At 31.6% G+C, this 22,833-nt stretch overlaps 1 protein-coding gene across 1 annotated transcript; it reads right to left on the reverse strand.

Moving 5' to 3' along the window:
• Positions 1-1,001: 1,001 nt before the first annotated feature.
• Positions 1,002-22,833, reverse strand: LOC143232821 (uncharacterized). The gene is made up of 3 exons (XM_076468732.1): positions 22,731-22,833; positions 7,284-7,400; positions 1,002-3,662 (listed from the first exon to the last, which is right to left on the reverse strand). The coding sequence occupies exons 2-3, from the start codon at positions 7,381-7,383 to the stop codon at positions 1,342-1,344; spliced, it is 2,421 nt and encodes an 806-aa protein (XP_076324847.1). The 5' UTR covers positions 7,384-7,400; positions 22,731-22,833; the 3' UTR covers positions 1,002-1,341.

Genomic DNA, 22,833 nt, shown 5'->3' on the forward strand with positions numbered 1-22,833 from the left:
AAGCATGACTTATTTTTTGTTACAGATTAAGCGTTAATTATGTCAAGTGGTATTAAATATACGTACTCGTTACGGATCTTCTATGATATAGTTTTCGGACAATACAATGGTGTGTTCATGCTGCACTTATTTTTACTATATTAGTTAGTTATCCAATGCATGTCTAGTATTGTCAGTGTTTTTCAGGGGTATTGAAAAATGCGCTCATACTACATCTGTTTTTTAGCACGCCGACTTTTAAGTTCAACAAACATATTCTGTCCTTTCCAAAGCGACCGTAGAAGTAAGTCTTAATGCAACTGACGGTAGTTTAGATTAATTTTAGTGCTGACCAGATTACATGATTTTGAGTTCCATCTTTTTTTATATTATAGATCATAATTAGACATTAGAGCATATTGTAGCTCAAATATTTTAAAGACTTAAAAATCATAAATGAGAGAATTTTAAGGAAGAGTAAACCCAAAACCTATTTTGTTGTCGTTTATTCTTCTGGATAAAATTTCAATTTTATTATTAGACGGACTGAAGTTTAAATATTATTAGAATCAGTAATTCGTGATTAAAGCAAACAAATATGTGTATTCTTCCAAATGGTGTTTTGATATATTTCAACAATGTGTGTCACAAATTTAGAGCGTTTTCCTTTCATAATAAGTATTAAAACACGACAATACTAAAAAAAATCCTTAATTACCATAGTTTGAGAATTATTTCAAATTTTATCATCTATATTAAAATCTCGTAAAGTTCGTTCATAGTATTCTAACTACAAAAAAACAACAACACGGTCTGTTAAACGAGTAGCTAGAAAGCAATTCAAATTTTTAAGTAATTCCGAATTATCTGTAATGAAACTATGTTTTTGTATTATCGTGTTTTTAATATCTATTGTAAATCTCCCTCATTCTTTTCCTTTTTTAAAAATAAATGTTATTTAAACACGGTAGTTCAATAAATTTAATTAAATATGAAATGATTTACCTCGTTGTTTTGAGAACATCCATTTAATGCAGAGAGTCTATTTTTCTCCCATTATTTTGGAAATACAACATTTTTAGTACTTCAAAACACTTATACATAGAATGTTTCATTTCAGTAATATTACATGTTACATATCTGTTCTTTGTAGCTCAAAGACAGTTAACATAAATGACGAGTGAAATTTGTAGTTATCGAACGTACTCATCTTTTCACGAAGTGGGAAATAATTAAGAAACATAAGTGCTTTTTTCAATACATTTTATGATTTATTTCGGATTTAAGAGAACAACTACTTGAGGAAAAGTGTTTATGTTTTGCCTGCTCTCATGGGGCATTGGAATTTCATAAAGTCCAGTGTTAGCCAAAGTGTAAGAAAGCATTTCGCTCCTCATCTCTCCTGTTGGTATCCCTATCTTCTCTAAAGTAGTATTGAAGATTTGGGTATTGTTCTTGAATTTTTTCGGTTAGAACTGGTACACGTGGCCATGATGAACGAGATGGGAATAAAGCAGTGTTTTCAAAATACCACTTTTTCAAAAGAAGGTCTTTCTCCTCGCTATATGGCATAAATTCATATCCTGTGAAGTCGTTCACGACGTCAGCTACTGTTCCATCAGGGTTTGACGTGCTTCGTTTCACTCTTTTGTGATCTGACGCTTTATGATTTTCACCAGTAACTATTTTTCCAGTACTACTATTGCCGCTGTTCGGATTGTCTTTAACTGCCAAATCCAAATGCTCTGCAGAGATTAAGTATTTATTTTTTTTGGACTGAACATCGTTTATTTGTTCTTGGTTTGCAGATCGAGTTTCTAAACGTTTTGTCAGATGAAAATAATTTTTTGCGCTAGTTTCATAACCTTTCAATAACTTCATGACTTTTGGAATTACTTTTAAATTAGTTTTTGTAAGATTATCTTTTTCAGTTATATTCCCATGAAATAGTGATGGTTGATTAGTTTGTTCCATGTCATGAGATACAAAGTCTTGATTGCTACTAGTAGAAACATCATGATTAAACAAGCTTCTATCATTTGAATTATATACTTTATCAATTGGTATGGCACGTTGAAAATATAGGTGGATCAAGGAGTTCATACGATTTTCTAGATTTTCAGAGTTTCTCATTCTTTTCCCAAAGTAAAGTATATTGTGACCATTCCTTTTATACAGACTTCTATGTAAGCCTCCAGATTTTTCTCCTTCGTCATTTCTGTAGAAAGGTCGCTTACCAAAATGTATCATTTTATGATTGGCCCTTTTTTCTTCATGAACTTTATTTCCAAAGTTCACTATTTTATGATCAGGTTGATTCTCACCATCAAGAGTTACATCAAAATACACCATTTCATCATCAGGATGAATTTCGGAAAGGGGATGTTTACTAAAATACACTGTTTGTTTTTCAGATGGTTTATCTTTGTTAACTCTTTTCCCCAAATACATCATATGATGATTGTGTAAGAATTCTTTGATAAATCGTTTGTCGAAATACATCATGCGATGATGAGATCGCTTTTCTTTTTCACCCCTCTTTTCAAAGTACATCATACGATAATCAGGTCGTTTCTTGTAATCACCTCTTTTGCCAAAGTACATCATCTTATGGTCGGGTCGCTTTTCGTCTTCAGTTCTTTTACCAAAATACATCATTTGATGATCAGATCGCTTGTCATCATCATTTCTTTTTCCAAAGTACATCATTTGATGGTCTGTTCGCTTTTCGTCTTCAGTTCTTTTTCCAAAGTATATCATTTGATGGTCTGGGAGCTTTTCGTCTTCAGCTGTTTTACCAAAGTGCATCATTTGATGGTCTGGCTGCTTTTCGTCTACAGTTCTTTTACCAAAGTACATCATTCGGTGATCGGGTCGCTTTTCGTCGTCAAGTATTTTTCGAAAATGCATCTTGTAATGATGGTCTGGTTGCTTTTGTTCATGAAATTGTTTTTCAAAGTACAGCATATGATGATTGGGCAGCTTTTCTTTTTCGGTTCTTTTTCCAAAGTACATCTTGCGATGATCAGGTCTTTTATTGTAATTGAGTCTTTTTCCAAAGTACATCATATGATGGTCCGGTTTTTTCTCGCTATTCTGATTCTTATCAAAGTATATATTTCTATCAGGTTGCATAGCATTTATAAGTTTTTCCTTAAGGTCTTCGTTTTTGCTAATTTCTGAAAGAGAGCCTTCAAATAAATTTGGGTCAAAATTCATGAAATATTCTTTGGTTTTAGGTTTAGAGATAGATCTTTTTCCGAAATAGAGCATTCGGTGACCTTCATCTCTTTTCTGGTCTACTCGCTGGTATGGATGGTATAGTGAAGAGTTTATTTTGTTAAGTATGACATAAAGTAAATCAGCAGTTTCAGGCAAACTCCGAGGTAACGATGGAAAATCACCTTGTTTATGATCTAATTTTACTCTTTCATCAAAATTTCGTTTTCCAAAGTGAAGAAGGCTATGTCCCCGTTTTTCATCGTAGCCATTTTGCATTTGCGTTTTTTCTTGAATTATTTTATTTCTCTTTCTTTCCTCTATCTTGTGAACAAGACCAGTGAAGTAAACCTCAGGAAACCTAATTTGGAAAGGCGGATTCCAATTCGAATTATAGATACTGTCTGGAGAAATAATATGTTTTGTAAGAATTTCAGAAAGCAGCAACATTTTAGACAAAGGACCTGAAAGAAAATTTCAAAAATAGTAAACTCTTTAGGTACACACAGAAGTTAAATTTAGATACTTAGTTCTATTGGAATATTTGATGCTTCTGAGTATAGTTTTAGTAAAAGTTTAAGGTGTTCTTTATATATTAGTCTCTATATTAAAAGTCTTGCAGTGCCACGTTTTTACAAAGTGAAATAATACGTTTTACACTTTGATAACAAATTAATCATCATTATAATTGCTGTAATAACAATAGTTGCTTTAAAAATAGTGAAGACATGTATTTTGTTAAGTGCCATAGGAAAAGAAATATGAAACAAGCTCTAAATAATCTTCTTTGCATTAATTTTGTTTCATTTGCTGGAATAGTTTCAAGACCATACAAAGTATATTTTCATCAATTATAATCAAAAGAAACATTTTTGAAGTCTGATTGTTAGTAGATAAAACATGTGTTAAATGGGTGCATATAATAAACGTTTAAATGTGATAAAACTTTTGTTTAGTTAATCTCAAGTTTTAAAAGTAAGTTTGTTTGTTTCCTTGTTAAACACAAAGTTACCCAATGGGTCATCAATGCAAAAACTCAGTTTTTAGCGTTACAAGCTTTCAGATTTACCGCTGAGCCATGGGCTTTAAAACTAAAAGAAAAGCGATGTGGAAATTAAGATTTGAGAACTAATTTGTCAAAACATATTAAATCTGACATATTATTACGAAATGAGTTAAATAAAAGCTAGAGCTAAAACAACTACAAACGTGAATGTTTCTGTGTATTTATTCAATATTATGGTTTATTAAATGTTTCGAAGCCGCCAAATATAAATAATTTATTTTCTATATAATTTTGCGTACTTGAATCATACTTTAACAATTGAAATGTATTATATTATCGAACATAATTTCAGACTCTCAATTTGACAACTCTGATTCCTCACATTTCATTGTTTCGAATTATTAAGCATAATATTTTCAGAATACTCAATTACCTAAAATAGTATTCCTTGCATTAGTAATCGATAGTAACATAAAAACTGTTTTGTTTTTTTTTAAATTTCGCACAAAGCCACTCGAGGGCTATCTGTGCTAGCCGTCCCTAATTTAGCAGTGTAAGACAGCTAGTCATCACCACCCACCGTCATCTCTTGGACTATTTTGCCAACGAATAGTGGGATTGACCTTCACATTATAACGCCCCCACGGCTGAAAGGGCGAGCATGTTTAGCACGACGGGGATGCGAACCCGCGATTCTCAGATTACGAGTCGCACGCCTTAACACGCTTGGTTATGCCGGGCCGACATAAGAACTATCGGGGAAATTTAGATCATTCACAAGAAATACACTTTCCTTTGTTGTAGTAAGGAATAGATCACAAACTTAGTGTCTAAAGTCTTGAAGTGCATCAATTTTAAAAATATGAGAATACTCTGAATAAAATTCCGTATAATTATTAGTTCTAAATTGCTTATGTAAAGTAGCTATTTATTACATTTATTGCTTATTTAAAGAACTCATATAACCAATACATAATCATTTATTTTAGTAAAAATTAAGAAATTTTCAGCTAAAGTTTGATAACAATCAAAAGAGGGAAGAATATTCTGAATCATGGTTATTGATAAAACTCTCAAGAGGTATCAAGAAATACCCAAAAATGGTATTTTGTATCCACACTTACAAAAGAAAAGAAGAAACAAAACTGTTTAGATAGTTTTGCTCATTATGCATAAAATATGCATGATTATTACTATTCTAAATGATTTAAATTGGCAAGTTTTAGCTTTTTCCTCAGTATTATCCACAGGTCTGCGTACTTTTGTTCATCAGTTTTCCTACTTCTGATTCTAGAGCCACGTGTAGTCTTCCAGAAAAGTTGGAAATTTTTGTCCAGTAATTAAAAAAATTAGTATGAGTATTATTTTTGTTAGATCAATGTACACACCTTTGAAGTTTGGTTGTCAAATTATAAAATCAGTGCCCCAAATAAGATTTATTTTGTTATTATTCACTGTTAAAACCAACAATTTCAAAACAGTATAACTCCGAATGTACCGGCGAAGACAAGACTGAACGGTTACACTGAGTAAGAAGTGACCACTGCCAATAGATAGTGCTTACTTGTTTCTGTTTGTTTGTTAAGTACAAGCTTACATAATGTATCGTCTGTGCTCTGCCAACCACGGGTATCGAACCCGATTCTTAGGTCCCTAACACTATAAGTATGAAATAATTAATTTAATTTCTATCTATCAAGATTAAACAGTTATCTATTTGATTTTACTTTTAAATAAATATTTATGCTTGAAAGGATGTCTCATCACTGGTGACTATGAAAGAACATCGAGTGATAAAGTAAAAATTACCGTCCCTACATCGATTATTCTCATTCCCAGTGCTCATTTTGCATATATCATTTAGCTGAGAAAGAGAGTGACATTCACGGTTACTCATCTTACTACTCGTTCTTAAAATTTGTCGTTCCTAAGAGTTACACATTTTACAATTAATTGCATGCAATCTACTTGATAATATGTACAATATTAGCAGTATTCTGATCTGCATATTACCTCCATGTAGGAACTGCTTTCTTTTCGAGGTCTTATTACATGGTTACAATGTAAATGTCTTGGGTTGATATAAGAGCAAAACGATAGCACATAAACTCGGCAAAGTACAGACAGTTGACATTATGTCACATTGCGTCATTTTATACATGTCTGAAAACTGAACTTACATTCTGTTTGGCTCCAAATTTGTTTAAGAATAATCACTGGGTTACACCTAACATAGGATGAACCAAGTTTGGTTTGGTTTGAATTTCGAGTAAGGCTACACTCATAAAAGCCTGACCTAAAAATGCCTTGAAGTGTTGAGCTTATTCTGATTTCATGAGTTAAATATTATTTGCTATAGATATAAACATTAAATTGGATTCTACAGTGTTGTGAGAAATCATTCATATTTTGTCAAATTTATGCAATAAAATAAAATAAAAATGAATTATTACTACTTAATGAATAATCGAATAAAATATTTTAGACAACATCAAAACAAAACTTAGTATCTACTGGAAGATTCTTCTTTTACACTAGAGTCTTTAACTTGGAAGTGTAATGATAAATAACATCGAAAGTTTTCTAATTGACATGGAGTCATGCTTACTTCTTTAACACTCCTACGAAAAGACGTTTCTAGTCCTGATTTCTCCAAGCCCGTTCCCCTGGCTGTGGTTTCGCTAGATAGTAGATAGGGACAGTGGGATTCTCGTTAATCCATTCATTAATGGATTTAAATGGCAATTTCATTTAAATACAAAATTATTAGCCTAATATTAATAACCTTTCAAGTTGCTCTGAGGCCTATTAGGCCCCACTTTTCGTAGGAGTGTTAACTAGGTTTAAGCATAAAATATTTTCATAGAAATACAAACTCTTAGGTTTGTTTTGCATCCTTATTTGTCTCGAAAGAGATGTCAAACGAAAAGATCCAATTCCCTCATCTTTGAGAGATTATGGTTCTTTTTATTTCAGTCTTAACAACATATATCTTATGCTTTGTAGCCTGTAAATACATCTTATTGATATACGATAACAAAATGACTTATAAATTAAAATATATATAAAAGTTTCTCACCATCACTAAAGGGCAATGGATGTGATGCTACCCTTCCTCCAACACATGAAGGCATTAAGACTCCCCAGACCACAAAGGTCATGAACTCCCATAATATCATTCTTATGAACAATTTCCCTGTCAAAAACAAAAATTTATAGTACACTAAACTATTTGAATTATATGTTCTACCAATTCAACAATTTACAAAAACAGTCAAAGAACATTATATTAAAAAAAAGTATTATACATTCTGAAATCTGTAAGATCTCTAAACTTAGTTTATTTTTATGAAATATTTGCTTTATTTTGAATATTTGTATATTTTACGATCAAAATCTCCTCAACTACAAAGATCTAACTAATTACGATCCTAATAATCAAACTTTTAATTTTACACAAACTTTCAGTAACGAAATTAAAATTGAGAAATTAAAGACGAATCAACAGTGAGTTAGAAAAATGACGCCATCTAATGTCAACAATATGAAATGATAGTGAACATTTCTATGATTTTTGTCTGTCCTTTGGAAAATTATGTTTCTCGTCAATGCTACAAACATACTTTCAGCTATAACATAAGTTCATGTAAAGTTAAATAAATGTTTTTGCTGACAATAAAAAGACAAAATGCTTGTTTTGGCATATCATTGGTGTTAAAAACAAAGCACAGGCTTTATGACGAAGAGAAACTCACTTGAAGTAAAAATATATTCATGAGATGTCTGGTATGGGTATTAAAACATTAATTAAAATAAAGTACAGAATAACTTTATTTTAATTATGTTTTAACACAATACTAACCATCTTATGAATACAAAGTGCAGACTTCAGAACTGTGACAGTCTTTGCTCTTATATTTTTCAATCTGAGTTTTAAAAATTACTGTGAAGGAACATACTTTAACTATCTAAGCTTCAATACTGCCTTCCAAAACTGACATTTATCAGTATATATGGAGGTTATCTAGTAAAATTCTTTGCCCTTCTAAAACCTCTCATCATATTGATTTTTCACTACAGATAAGGTGTTATAACCAGAGAACAAAAATATGGTTACAAGATAATGAAAAGAAAAAAACAAGGACAATTATTTTTGATCAGGTATTCGACATGCAGAATTACTTGCGAGAATGAATAATCTCTGCAACAGTATGCGTCCAAAAATTAAAATTCGTATTAATGAAGCTGCATAAGAGGTTTTTTTGTAAAATTATTGTTCAATGATTCAGCATAAATCAACATTGCATATATATAGCTACGTTTAATAAAGTAATGCAATGATGACCTTCAGGTCTTGTATACTACGTATTTATGAAAGAAGTGGTATATGCAGCTACTAAACATCATCTAATGAAGGGATTAACAGTCTTTGTGAAATTGATTAAACTTATCAAACACTTTTCACGAACAATTATCAGAAAATGACTGCTGTGGTATAAGATTGGTCTGAAGAGTCTGTGCTGAAATTTTTTGGTATGATAATATTACTGAAAAACTAAAACAAAAGCCCTGTTCTACCGCTGGTACAGCGATAAGTCTGCGGATTTACAACGTTAAAATCGGGGTTCCATTACTCTCGGTGGACTCAGTAGAGAGCTTGATGTGGCTTTGCTATAAGAAAACACGCACAAAGAAAACTACTATTAAAAATGATAATAACACAAATGGAATTTTAGTACCTCTTGTAAAGAAGTATTTTCATTTTAAATTAAATACACCTCATAATTTTTAAGAACTAACACATAAGATACAGCTCCTGACTTTTAACATTAACAATCCCTGATAGCTTAACTTGGTAAAATAAAAGAACACATTCTCCAGATGGAATTACTTTCCTGTATCTTTGCACACTGAATCTAAACATAATTTTGCAAATTATTTTAGGAAAGTTTTCTCTATACATTCGAGAATAATCTCTTTACTTCAGTTATTCATTGTTTAACTGAAATTTAGATGCACCACACTTTTATTTTCCACTAAGTCCTATAGTTTCTCTTGAATAAAACTTCGTTTCTAGGGCTGGAAGGTAAACTAGTGGTATTGTATTGTGGTCATCATCAGTTATCATCATGCTTGCAACTTCAGCTTCTGCGAATTGTGTTTCTGGAAATAACACAGTTTCCTGCTTTCGGGAATATTTTCTTTTCGTACTTATGAATTTTTTGAACATTTAAAATTGAATTATGTTTTTGCACACTTTTTAAGCTAAATTTCAGAAGTTGCGCATAAACAACCCTAATTTTGAACGGACAGACCGAAGATAACAGTTTGGCGTGTTCTGCCCGACCAATCAGTACGATTTGAATGTCACTCGTATAGGAAACTCATGGTTCCAAATATGGAACAAGTTTTAGTGACAAGGCGTCTCGAATCCTCGGATTTATAACTTGACACGCTAACTCTAAGCCACGCCCAGCCTTATTGTAAGAAAGGACGATTTAAAAGTTCTTAACAACTTTCTAGCTTTTATATACATATTTATAACTAAAATAAATATTAAATTTAAAAACGCTCTTGAAATAATTCAAAATTTCCCAATACCCAAACCTTTATTATTTTAACATTTTTGTTTGCTCAATTTTCTCCATCTCATGAATTTTGAACATATAAAATTCATTTTTATGGTACTACTAAGAACTTTCGTACGGTCTTAAGTTTGTCTTGTCATCTTAAGATATCTCTAAGAGAGTTTTAGTTGATTTTTTAACCTTAACTTTGGGTATCGGTTTATCTTTCATTCCAAATATTTGGATATAAGGTGATCGATCAAATGCATGATTGTATATTATTAACAACATTATGTGCTAAATCGCTAAACTTGATTGGTTTTAAAAATATTGAAACAAGATTGATCTCATGCTACGATAATGAAGAATACTGAAACGATTTTGAAGAATACAATATTAGGAAGTTCAGAATCTTGAAGAATACAATATCAGGACGTTCAGAATCTTGAAGAATACAATATCAGGACGTTCAGAATCTTGTAGCAAAAAACTATTCATTCACACATTTTCTCGTTTTTCTTCGTTGTGTTTACTGCCGCTTTTACTTAATACGCTGGACAAAGCGATGGGAGGTATGAAAAAAAATCCAGCAACTCTTTCGGTGGCAAATAATCAGTTAGTATGTAGAGGACGTTTTAACTAAAAATAAATACATGCCTTTTATATTGCCTGTATAACTTCTACAGTCGCTCACTAGTGACACAGCGGTATATTTGAGAACTTAGAACGCTAGAAATCGGTTTTCGATACCTGTGGTGGACAGAGTCCATTGTACAGTTTTGTGCTTTACTTCAAACAAACGTTTACATTATTTTTACATTTTCTATAAAAGACAACTTATGTTTCACATTGGTTTTTACAGTAAGAACCTCAAACAATTCTTATGTCGACAAGACATTTAACGCATTTACATAGCTTTAAGTTAGAATTGCAAACACAATTCTGCATTAAAATTATAGTTATAATAGAACCAAATGCAAGTTTTTTAACCAACCACTTCGGTCCCTCAGTGGCAAAGCAATATGTCTGCGGAACTTCCAACGCTAGAAACCGATTTTAGATACACGTGTAATAATAGTAACAATCTGTTTGGAGGGGAACTTGCTGAGTACTAGTGAACAAAAGTGTAAGTTTTTTTGTTGTTCAACACATAGCTACTCAATGGACTATATGGCTCAACCCAAGGCGCGTATTGAAATCTAATTTGTTGCGTTATAAGTCTCAAACTTACCATTGAGCCACCAGGAGACTTAACGTAAGTTTAATATGGAATGATGGAACGTAGTTAAGATAATTTTGAGTTATGCCACGTTTCTAATAGCAACTAATGAAATTTAATGTTACAAAAAAATTCAGAACTGACTGGTGTTTTTAAACATACTACTATCAGTCTAATTTCACAGATTTTAAACGGTAATAAAATCTAGTGAAAAAGTCGTAAAAAACACATTTCCGAATTTTAAAGAAAATACTTTATATTATCCAAACGAGACTCAAAGATATTGTCTTAGTGTGTATAAGCTCTTCCTTTAAAGATATTATTATCTTATACATTTTAGAATGCTTCTAATCATGTCAAAACCATCATATAATGTTAAAACTTTTGTTTAATTTCAGTGAAAGCACAAAATAATTTTCAAAATCAGTGAAAATTACTAAAATCTTGGTACCAATAATGGAAGATCAGATTTTTTTGAGTTAATATAAAATGTCAGAGTCGACTAAAGTAAAATAAAGTGTATTTTGTATTTTAACTAACGTAGTAACAAATGGTAACGTGCTGTGATTTATAAATGTTGAATAAATATATTTTCCTTATATATGATAACGATAGTAATAAAGAGAATGTAATTTACAATATCGAAAATAATTTAAATGATACTTTAAAATGTCGAAAATAGATATTTAACTGGGTTCACAGGAGCAATGTGTCATGAATAAACAACGCTGTACTAAGTATTATCACATTACTATATCTAAAGATACAAAAGTAATGTACCATCTATGACGATTTACGAGCACCAAAATATCAAACTTTTATAAATATCGTCCTTTAGCTATTACTAAATTCTTCAATATATCTGTGGAAATTTTTTATTGTAAATATATCATTTGGTAATTCTCCACCCTACAGCAAACGAAATAATACATTTTGGGCGTTACTTCGCTTAACCCTTTTTTCACTTTATTCTGTAGTTTGTTATTTTAGTGTTATAATGGTTTATAACGCTAAAATTCAAGATTTGATGTACACAGTTGGTAAGACGCAGATATTTCATTGTTTAGTTATGCACTTAAAAGAAGATTATTCTAATTTATTTCCACATAAAATCTTTAAATTTATCCTTTAGTAGTTTATAGAAATCTTTCGTATACTGTTACTGTGAATTTAGGCATGGGAGCTAGAGAATTTTAAACTTGAAATGTAAAACACAAAAACGTATGCTGTACGAATAGTTACAACGATGTGTTCAAAGTTAGTTATAATGGCAAAATTATACAAGTAAAACAAATGTATTACGCTATGTAACACAATTTTTGTTCCTGGATAGTATGTGTTATTTCTTAATTGTTTATGTTGTAAAAGAACAGAAAATGGCCATTATTCCCTTCAAACTTTGCTTTTGTGACCTGAATAATGAAATTTAGAAATTATCCTATTTTCTATGTAAAATCGAGCAAATTTGCATATTTTCATTCACATAAGGTTTGAGTAAAACGACATATGACTCAAGATTTACAAAAAGATATACAAAAATGTTTAGAAGTGAGTAGTTTTTCAAGATTTGCAACTATAATGTAAATCACTTCCACGTATTAGCGCCCAAATATAATCTCTCTTCATGTTGGGCCCGGCATGGCCAAGCGTGTTAAGGCGTGCGCCTCGTAATCTGAGGGTCGCGGGTTCGCATCCCGGTCGCGTCAAACATGCTCGCCCTTTCAGCCGTGGGGGCGTTATAATGTGACGGTCAATCCCACTATTCGTTGGTAAAAGAGTAGCACAAGAGTTGGCGGTGGGTGGTGATGACTAGCTGCCTTCCCTCTAGTCTTACACTGCTAAATTAGGGACGGCTAGCGCAGATAGCCCTCGAGTAGCTTTGTGCGAAATTCCAAAACAAACAAACAAACAAACTCTTCATGTTTTCGTTATATGCTCCTTCGTAGCGGCGTTCAAAGTCCAGTACATCCTGCAAACCATTTTGCCGTAGTTCTTCACCAGAGCTTCAAGCAGTTCCACATAATTTTCGGCCTTGTGCTATGTCTCTGCTATCCCAAAGGCAAAGATAACAGGGAAACTTGGTAAAGCCTCCTTGGAGACCCATAAGGAATGCCACCATTTTGAAGTCTCCGATAACCTCCCAGCCATGCTCATCATACTTCAAGGCTTCTAGCAAGGTCTTGACGCTGTTTTATTTCTCTTTGAGGTGCACCGAAAGGTATTTACATTTTAAAAAGTCTAGATTCTGTATAATATAAAATCTTACTATTCAAGCAAGCAAAAATTGTCTGTCTTACCTTTCAGACTTTTTTTGCAGTGGTCGCAGGTAAAATGAGGTGCCCAGGATTTGTTTTGAAAATTTCGTAACCCAGGTCACAAAAGCAAATTTTGAAGAGAAAAATAGGTCTTTTCCATTCACTTTAGGCATAAGCAGTTGGGAAATAACACTTTCTGGCTAGGAATAAGAAAAAGCAAAAATTTTGTTGCATAGTGTTATGTATGATTGTAAGTTTCTTTTTAAAGCATTAGCTAGGTTTACTTCTTTTAAAACGCGTATTGTCTGTCTATAATATCTATACTTTGTAATTTTACTTGAGATTAATATTCCTGATCATTCAAAACATATTTTTAAATTAGAAATTTGTTGAATGTTTCTCTGATGATCAACGGTTACATTTTCTTTGAAGGGGAGGATAACACTGTGAGTAAAAGTAACTTATTAACGAGACAGCTAGCTAGCCGACTCGAAAGCTAACACATCTGTTGTTTTCATTCTTGGATCTTAGCAACAGTGTATTTACAAATAAGATCTTTCTATCTAGAAGTTAAAGCGAGACTGTCTAAATTAAAATTAAAACAGTTAAGTTTGGTGAAAAATACGATCTGTCGGCTATTTCAAAAAATGTTGTTATTTTAATTTTTCCTGCTCTAAATGTGCTTTAAGTTTCTAGGTTGATAATTTTTTCTGGAAATTAAAGTTTCAGAAAGGCTTCAACGACAGCTATGTGAAATATTTCTAAACTAAAATTCCTTCTTGGCTACCACCAACTAAACTCGAAAGGAAGAAGGGTAACATTTCCCACCTTGTACCATTCCGAGAGAGAAGACAGATGAGTGTTGTAAGGAAAAGGGAAAACGATTAAGCTCAAGCATTCTGCCTCGATTTTATCAGGAAAAGGTCCTTTCACTCTTATCTCTCTGGTTTTTTAGTAAAACAAGGAATCTTTAGTGTTTTTCAAAGACAGTTAGATTACACTACAAACTCTATCTTGAAATGCTCACAGTGGACCTTAGTGCTATACATATGTGTAACAGTCTCCCTAAAGTTAGATAACGGAAAGATGATGTATATATATATATATTATTTAAGAATAATAAATTACAGCAGCTTAAACATTTTCTTCATATGTAAAGTTTGGATGACAGTGACAAAGATTTATTCATCATATGTGAGAAACAATTGAAAAGATATGACTGTTTTTGTAGACTAGACGATCGGAAATTGTTATTGTATTAACGTTCGAAAAGACATCATTGCTCTAAGTAGACTGGACGATCAAAAACTACCGTAAAAAGTTTATATATTCTTAATTTTTCTTCATTGTTGATAATTACGAAAAATACTCACATATTTGTATATATAAGACATTATAAATGTTATTTTTTCTACATACGTTCATTATTGGATTATTTTGTAATTCTTCCAAACCAAAGAAGTTTGTTTTGAAATTAAGCACAAAGCTACACAATTGGCTAGCTGTGATCTGCCCACAACGAGTATCAAAACTCGGTTTTTATCTGTGCAAGTTTGCAGACATGCCACTGTGCTACAGGGGGCTACCATAGAAATAAGATTATTTGAAACGTACTTGTAGATAAAGCTTCTTATTTCTTTCAGAACCATTCAATTCAAACTTAGCTAACGCCATTGACCCAAAACCCTTTACGGATGAACAAACCATAAAGTTTATAGCAGGAAAAATATATAATTTAAATAATTTAAATATCTTTATAAAAACTTTACCTATCACTCATCGTCGTATACATAAATCAAAGTAGGTTCTAAAGTCAAAATTAGGAAAAATATCTGATGCCCGTAAAAAGGCAATAAAACTTAAAACATTTGTCGAAGTATTTTTGGGTGGTTTTCAGTGTGTTTATAAGTTTATATGTTAAAGATACAAGATGAAGCCTGTTTAGTATTCTATAAAGTGATATTATTGCTAATTATTCTGTTTATCGTGATCTATAGAAAATATGCCTTTTAAAACTTTTTTCGAAATTGGGCTTTTCAATTTGTGAATAATATGATTATCGACACAGAGCATCGACTTTTCTCGAGTTATCTGTCAAAGAAGATTTAGTCTATGTTATGTATAATTATTTTAATAATCTTGTTTTTTTTTTATTAAAACTAAGGAAAATATAGGTTTAATTTACTTTGAGACGTATTAGCAAACTTTTACTCCATACGTGTTTATATTTATCTAGAGCAGGACTCATGATAAATGTGTAAGACTATCGTCAGTTTGTTATCCAAAACGCTTCATCAGCTATGCTTTTAAGGTGAAGTCCTGCTAATTTTATCTGTAGAAAATCTTCAAATTAATAGCCATGTAAACTAAACCTTTAGATTTTAGTCTGTTCATATTTATCAAGAGAAGTTCTAAGCTCCTGTCCAATATATATTTTCATATGAGGATAATATATTTATTGTGTAAATTGAATATGTTTACATTGAATATGTTGATAATGTTCTTGAGACATTTAATTGACTGATTGTTTTGCCTAATAAAATTCGTAATTAGTTTTTCGAATTTTATTTCGTAATCATACAAAATACTGTTGAAATTTCAGGGTGAAGATACCCAATTATTATGTACACTCTGTCTACTGAGAGGATACAAACCCCGAACTTGAGCTTTGTAGGATCTTTAAGTTAACGCTGCCCTACAAAAGACAACGTTGTTATTGTTTTACACCAAAATCTTATTACTTACCGTCATAATAGTATTTATTGCTATTGATTATCTTGAGAGGTATCCAAAACATTAGTAGTTTAACTAATAGATAAATTATTATTCAACTGTAAGAGCGAGCAGGGTTTGGTCTTGTGTTAAAGCTCTGTATTTCAGAGCTGACGAACCATGTATGAATCTGTGCGATATTACAAAATATTCTCAGCATTTTAAGCTGTTGGTTCGTCGTAAGAGTGACAGTCATTACCTCAGCGAGGATGATGTTATTAAGGCATTGTTTACCGGCTGTCTTCCCTCTGGTTATTAATCTAAAATTAGGGCTATAACAGATAACCTTAGCAGTTTTGCCATAAATATAAATACGAATTGAAATAGAAACCTTTCGAAAGGCGGATCTTTCTTCTTCAGGGACAAAAAGGGAGTTATAGGGTTTATATTTCATCTTTATCAAGACTTCTTGGACCTACGTCTTCTTAAAACATGATGAATACAAATACAAATGCATATTCTCTATTTCAGTAAGATTTCATTGTGTATGTAATAAGAGTGCTGTCATGTAACATCATGTCACATCTTGCTGAGTACTTATGGGTAAATCGTAATGATGCACTAGATGTGTTTTTTACAGTTTCTCACTGAAGTCAATGAGGCTATCTTTCCTTTCACAAATTATATACATTAATATTGGAATAATATGTTTTCAAGTACTAGACTGAAATTTGATAATCTAGGGTTACTTGGCCTAATTAAATATTTTCTCTCTTACTTCTAATTTCATACGATATTTATTAGCTTACAATAATTTACACCAGCTCAACATCTTGGAGAACATTGTGGCTTAATGACCAGTGCTTTTGACTCCTGGTCGTAAAGTGTTCAAGATTTGCTCTTAACATGTTTCTATCTGCCCAGTTGCATAAGGGATACCAGCAAGTGTTTTAGTTTTATGTATTTTGAGCTGGCATGCAGTTGAAGATAAACGAGTCACCGTAGAAACAGTAGCTCAACAGCTGCTTCTATGTTAATATGGGATTAATTTAACTTGACCTGGTTAATTAGCTTTTATTCATTTATAAAATCGTTCTGGTTTTTTTAGTATGATGATAAAATGAACCTGAATATTTGATGTGATGACAAAACGAACATGATTTTCAGTATAACGATAAAATTAACCTGGCTTTTCAGTATTATGGTAAGCAAGATTGCCATTCACTAGCATTTCCAGTAAATATTCAATGTTTTGTTAAACAATATGGAAGTAAGGAGCTTAATATTTCATTTTATTTGTTAAAGCATTCTAAATGTATACTTTAAAGTTGTATTAACTTCTACGATACTTAAAACAATCTTTCTCAAAGATCTTAATAACTAAAGACAATAGCATACACACAAACTAACCGTGAGACAGTTGCTCTGCTATTAGAATAGTTTACGTTTAGAAACAGTGTTTCGATAACCGCGGTGGGCAGAGCACAGATAGTCCATCGTGTAGCTATTAGATTAACTACAAACAACCAACCAGCTTTATACTGTTTCAAATACAAAACCACCTACGATATACTACGCAATCAACACGTTCACTATAAATAATATATTTTCACCTTAATAATATGGTTGTATAAATATTTTAATGATAAAATACTCTCTATTCTTGCTCAATATCCAATTCTGTATATACTTTAACAACTTTTATTGCTTCTGCTGGCGGGACACTGTTTGAAAACTTCACTTATTTTTGAATACATCTGTAGTTGTTTGATCGATTTTAATTTTTAACTTATTCTTGAACTTAACAATTGCTATTTCATTAACGAAATAATTATTTTCAAATATCTTGATGTTAATAATCCAGATATCTGAAAGTAATGTTGAAATGTGCGTAGAAACTAATGCTCGCAACGATGCTAGCAAACCGACGAATTACCGTACACTTGAACTGCCAGTGCCATCTGAAGCCAAACAGTTGTGGTCTTTGGGGTAAAGGTTATAATATTATTTAAAGGTATTATTTTGATTTTAAAGTAGGTTTACTTAACAAAAGTTATGTCGCATACTACGTTATGAATTGTATTATTCCAAGTAAAAAAACAGCTTGTCAACTATTACATTTTATTAGTTTAGTAAAAAACAAACGAGTTTGAAACAATCTAAGTTATTGGGAATAAATTATATTTAAGCAAATAATTTTCTTCGAACCGGTAACAAAAGATTTAACTTTGTGAAAGGCTGGTTTTATAAGTCAATAAAGACACGAACAGCGTGATAAAATACTAAACTTCTTTAAGTTAAGAAAGAAAGATTTATAGTTTAGCAAACTTGAGCATCCGTGAATAGTAGAGACAAGTTTAAAGCATCAAACGCTGAGGCCTGGCATGGCCAAGCGCGTAAGGCGTGCGACTCGTAATCCGAGGATCGCGGGTTCGCGCCCGCGTCGCGCTAAACATGCTCGCCCTCCCAGCCGTGGGGGCGTATAATGTGACGGTCAATCCCACTATTCGTTGGTAAAAGAGTAGCCCAAGAGTTGGCGGTGGGTGGTGATGACTAGCTGCCTTCCCTCTAGTCTTACACTGCTAAATTGGGGACGGCTAGCACAGATACCCCTCGAGTAGCTTTGTGCGAAATTAAAAAAAAAACAATCCAACGCTGAACACTTAATATTAAGCAAAAAGCATTTACGAATCTTTTCCACTCAGGAAATACAACTTTTCTGAACAGTCTGTAATAAGTTAATAGTTTCTCTTTTTACTATGATTAGCGAATAGTGTTAAAGATCATTCCATGCTAAAATAAATTATTATGTTTGAAACAGTTTTAAGCATTATTTAAGCTATTATATTTAGTATAACAACACTCGCACGTTACTCAAAACATTTTTTTTTTGGTTTGGTTTTTATGGTTCAAACCTTGAAATTCCAAATAAATCTATAAAACTGTTGTTTCTAAACGAAGATTCTATCTAGGGTTTTCAATCGAGATTCGTGACTTGTTTGTGGGAAAGAGAACAAAACTTACATTTGTATTTATGATATGACAGAAAGGCGGTAAAAATAACATCATGTGTATATCAGCACTGACATTAAAACAACTACGAAATTATATAACTATTAATGGCACATACATCCATGTGTATTCTTGTCTACACAAGATAAAAGCAAAACAAAACAACGATATTTTGTGTAAGTGCCACTTTCAACAGAAGGAAAGACTGAATACGTAGCAAGCGTCAAATGACGGGAAAAATAACATTTTTGTCACATGACCATGTCAACCTGAGTATGAGCAGGTGATATAGCTTTGTAAGTTTTATTTTCTATCTATAAATATACATAAGAAGTGAATAACGATCGTACTTGAAATTCCTGATTTTGCTTCTATCTAACTACATTTGATTTTTCACAACTTCTTTTCTTATGAGAAATTTAAAATGAATATTCGTTTTTGTAGTAAAAATGGAATAATACTAGCAGTACGTGGCTTGCAGTATTTTAGGAACTGTTATACGGCTATGCATGTAGGATTAGACTATACGCTTGTTCATCTTCTCACCCTGAACTTTTACCCTATCATGGATAAACGGCCAAAGGGATTTTCAAAATTTCTATTAAGGAAAGGGCTTGAGTGCTCTTGAACGATAAAATTAAACAATAAAATAAATGATACAAGATGTCTTAACTTAAAAATCCTTGTGATTTGAAAGTTTCCAAGTACCTCAGAACAAGTGAAATGTATTTCATATAAAAACATTAATAGGAAATCATTTTACGTTTTAACTTTGGATAGTAATCTTAATATCCAAGATCTCGTGTTTCTTTCTTAGGAGTCAATTCATTAGTTAATCCAATACTTTAAATGTTGAATTTGTGTTTAATTTGTATTTTGTCTACCTATAAAATGCTTCGCTTCACATCACAACTTAATAGCTAGGCTGAATCCGATATATTAAAATTTCTAACTAATTTTGTAACTATATGCAATAAAAACAACAAAATATTATATTACATAGATATTCATACTATCTAAAACCCACGAAAAGGTAATTAGACGAGTAAATCAATTAAATGTGTGCAAAATAAAACGACGTTTCATCTCTTTTGACCAAAGGGTTTTCAGTATTTGTTTCTTTAGCTATTAAACTTCATACCTGTGTGAATATTCAATACATAAACTATACGAATAAAAAAACTCCGTCTCAGAGCCCACCAGTTTTTATTTAGAGTTGTTTCTTAAACCTTCTCAATTTTTCCTTGAAAAATATTTGTAGACAAACTGATGCTACCCTATTCAACCAGGTTAAGTTAGTTTTAAACATAATATTCGCCAATATCGTTAGGACTAGCTTGTTAATGTAATATAGTAGAAGGTTTTAATTTCGTTACTGGATTTCTTGCATTTAATCACCATATACCTTGTGAGTTAGACTTTGTTTGCATTGAAATTATTAATTAACATGTCCTGGTAAATTAGAAGCAAAATCGTTCCAGTAGTATATTTTATATGATCAATGTTTCTATTTTTTTAATATTGGTTACTGGTATTAAAGCTATTTATCTAGCTGTCACATAATTATTCAAAGTGTCATTTTTATAACTTATGTAACATAAAACTTACGTTTTGCTTATTGATTAAATTTGAATCAATCACTTTATCAAATCACCTAAATATGATATATATCTATCAGTTTAATACGCCATCTCTAGTATAGTTCGGGAGAACTCTTTCTTCTTTTTCAGTGATGTCGAGAAAACCCACTTGTAGAGAAATATATATGTGAAAACGGCTCGTTTGGGTTGAGAAAATGTCTTACGTAGAGGAGTGAACAACGTTTCGACCTTCTTCGATCATCGTCAGGTTCACAAAGAAAGAAAGAGGTAACTGACCAGAAGCTGACCACATATTTAAAATAAAGGTGTATTAAAATAATACTAACCCAAACTTAAGAATAATCGACAAAAAAGAAAAAGAAAGTAAAAAGTATTTTATCGTAGTGATTAAGGCTTTCTTCTAGGTCTGTTAACGTACCAAAATTCCTGCATTATATTTAAGGGTTGTTGGTTTTTTATTAACGTGACAAGATGTTTATATCATGGTTAGGGATATTTTGGTGCTTCTAATATACCAAGATTTTAATATTTCGATAAAGAAAGTGTTGAGTTTAAGCTACCATCATGCTTTAAGTTCTGTCAAGAATTATCTGTCACGAGTGTATGTTAAACTCTATTAAACGGACCAAAATTCTCTATTACAAATAAGGGTGTATTAGGTGATGTTAAATAGGCCAAAACTTCAATATTAATACTTTTAACTCTTCAACGTTTTACTGTCGTAGCTAAAGTGTGTGTTTATATTCCTAAGAATTTATATTTGAACTAATAACCTGTGCACGATATGATAAAAATCAAAGGAATGAATTCATTTTCGCGAAAAATGTATTATCTATATCCTAGTTAATATTTTAATTTTGGCAGTTTCTTTCTAGGCTTACTCATATTTTACATAACAACAAATTCATTGATTATGTAGACGTTACTGGATAATTTTTGTCTCTATTTTTGACACGATTTCAAGGATGACTGATTTTTAGAGACAGTTATACGATAAACTTTTAAACGAGAAACTAATAAATATGAAATCATTGTATTTTACAAAGATCGTAAAGGTTAACAACTTGTAAAGAAATTATAGTAATATCCATATAAACGAATATAAACTAAATACTGTATTACTTTTGTATCTCAGAACGGCTGGCATGGGTATTAACACTTTTATTGACAAGTAGAGAACAACGTTTCGACCTTCTAAGATCATCTGTATAACTTTTGTTTTTCAGTGATATATATAATGCTTGGAAATAATTGGTTGCTCTCAATATTCATCAACTATATTTTTCAAATATAGTTTATTATGCTGAAAAGTCATTAAAATATTTTACTTGTTATACATTAGTTACCATATAAGTAATAACAATAAGTTCAGACTTTGGTACACTTAATTTTATTATTACTTAATTAGCCTGTATTGACATAATTGTTGAATAAACAATTGCTATAGCTAATTTTACGAAATTCGCACTTTAGTACAAAAAAGCGATCCGAATCTTATACTTTAGCATTTTTGCAATGACTCATATGACTTTTATTTTTATTACTTTTCATTTAGCTTATGGGGTTATTTAAGCTTTGTAGACAATCAAAACAAATACCATCAAACCGTAATGGTAAAATGGTAATAGATATACACAGTTATTGGCTTATTCCTTCGATAACTAACTTGCTTAGTGATTTAGCGGTTACGTCTTGTATATAATACTATTAAGCAGTGTTTAATATATAATTACGGTCACTAATACGACAAATATCTATCTTAATTCTACTTGTGTAAGAAAAAACGCTAAACGGTAGTGACTTTAACAGCTGTTTATATAATATAAACATTAATCACTTGCCTTGATTAATACCAAAATTGTTGTTTACGTATAAAGAGTAGTGTGCGTAACTCTATTAACTACTGAAACATGAAAAGTATTGAGTGAGATATTTTCTAAGATATTAGTTTTATTGTTTTACTTTTGATGTTACGACGTTTTTCAGCAGGCAACAAAATGAGTTTGCTCCTTTCTTTAATCATGTAATGAACTAAACGATGTAAATGATTAAAGTATAACAACCTGATGTCGACGATAACATTCATAATTTTTCGCTGGATTGAATTTTAATTTCTACGTTACTGGAATAGTTGAGATACTGGAACTCGAATAGCCTTACCTGTTGTATTCACTTGTTGCGCTGATAACAGCGGTCTGATGACAGAGAGGATGTTCGTCTACTGTTTCCCTTCCAACAGCTCACTGCTTCTTTTGAAGCCGAC

Source organism: Tachypleus tridentatus, chromosome 11, assembly GCF_004210375.1.
Source record: "Tachypleus tridentatus isolate NWPU-2018 chromosome 11, ASM421037v1, whole genome shotgun sequence".
NCBI lineage: Eukaryota > Metazoa > Arthropoda > Merostomata > Xiphosura > Limulidae > Tachypleus > Tachypleus tridentatus.

Excerpts from the sequence above, each read along its gene's own strand:
- LOC143232821 (XM_076468732.1), bottom strand. The coding sequence starts at position 7,383 with ATGATATTATGGGAGTTCATGACCTTTGTGGTCTGGGGAGTCTTAATG. Across the intron at positions 3,663-7,283 it reads TCCATTGCCCTTTAGTGATG|GTCCTTTGTCTAAAATGTTG; the intron begins GTGAGAAACTTT and ends ATTTTCTTTCAG.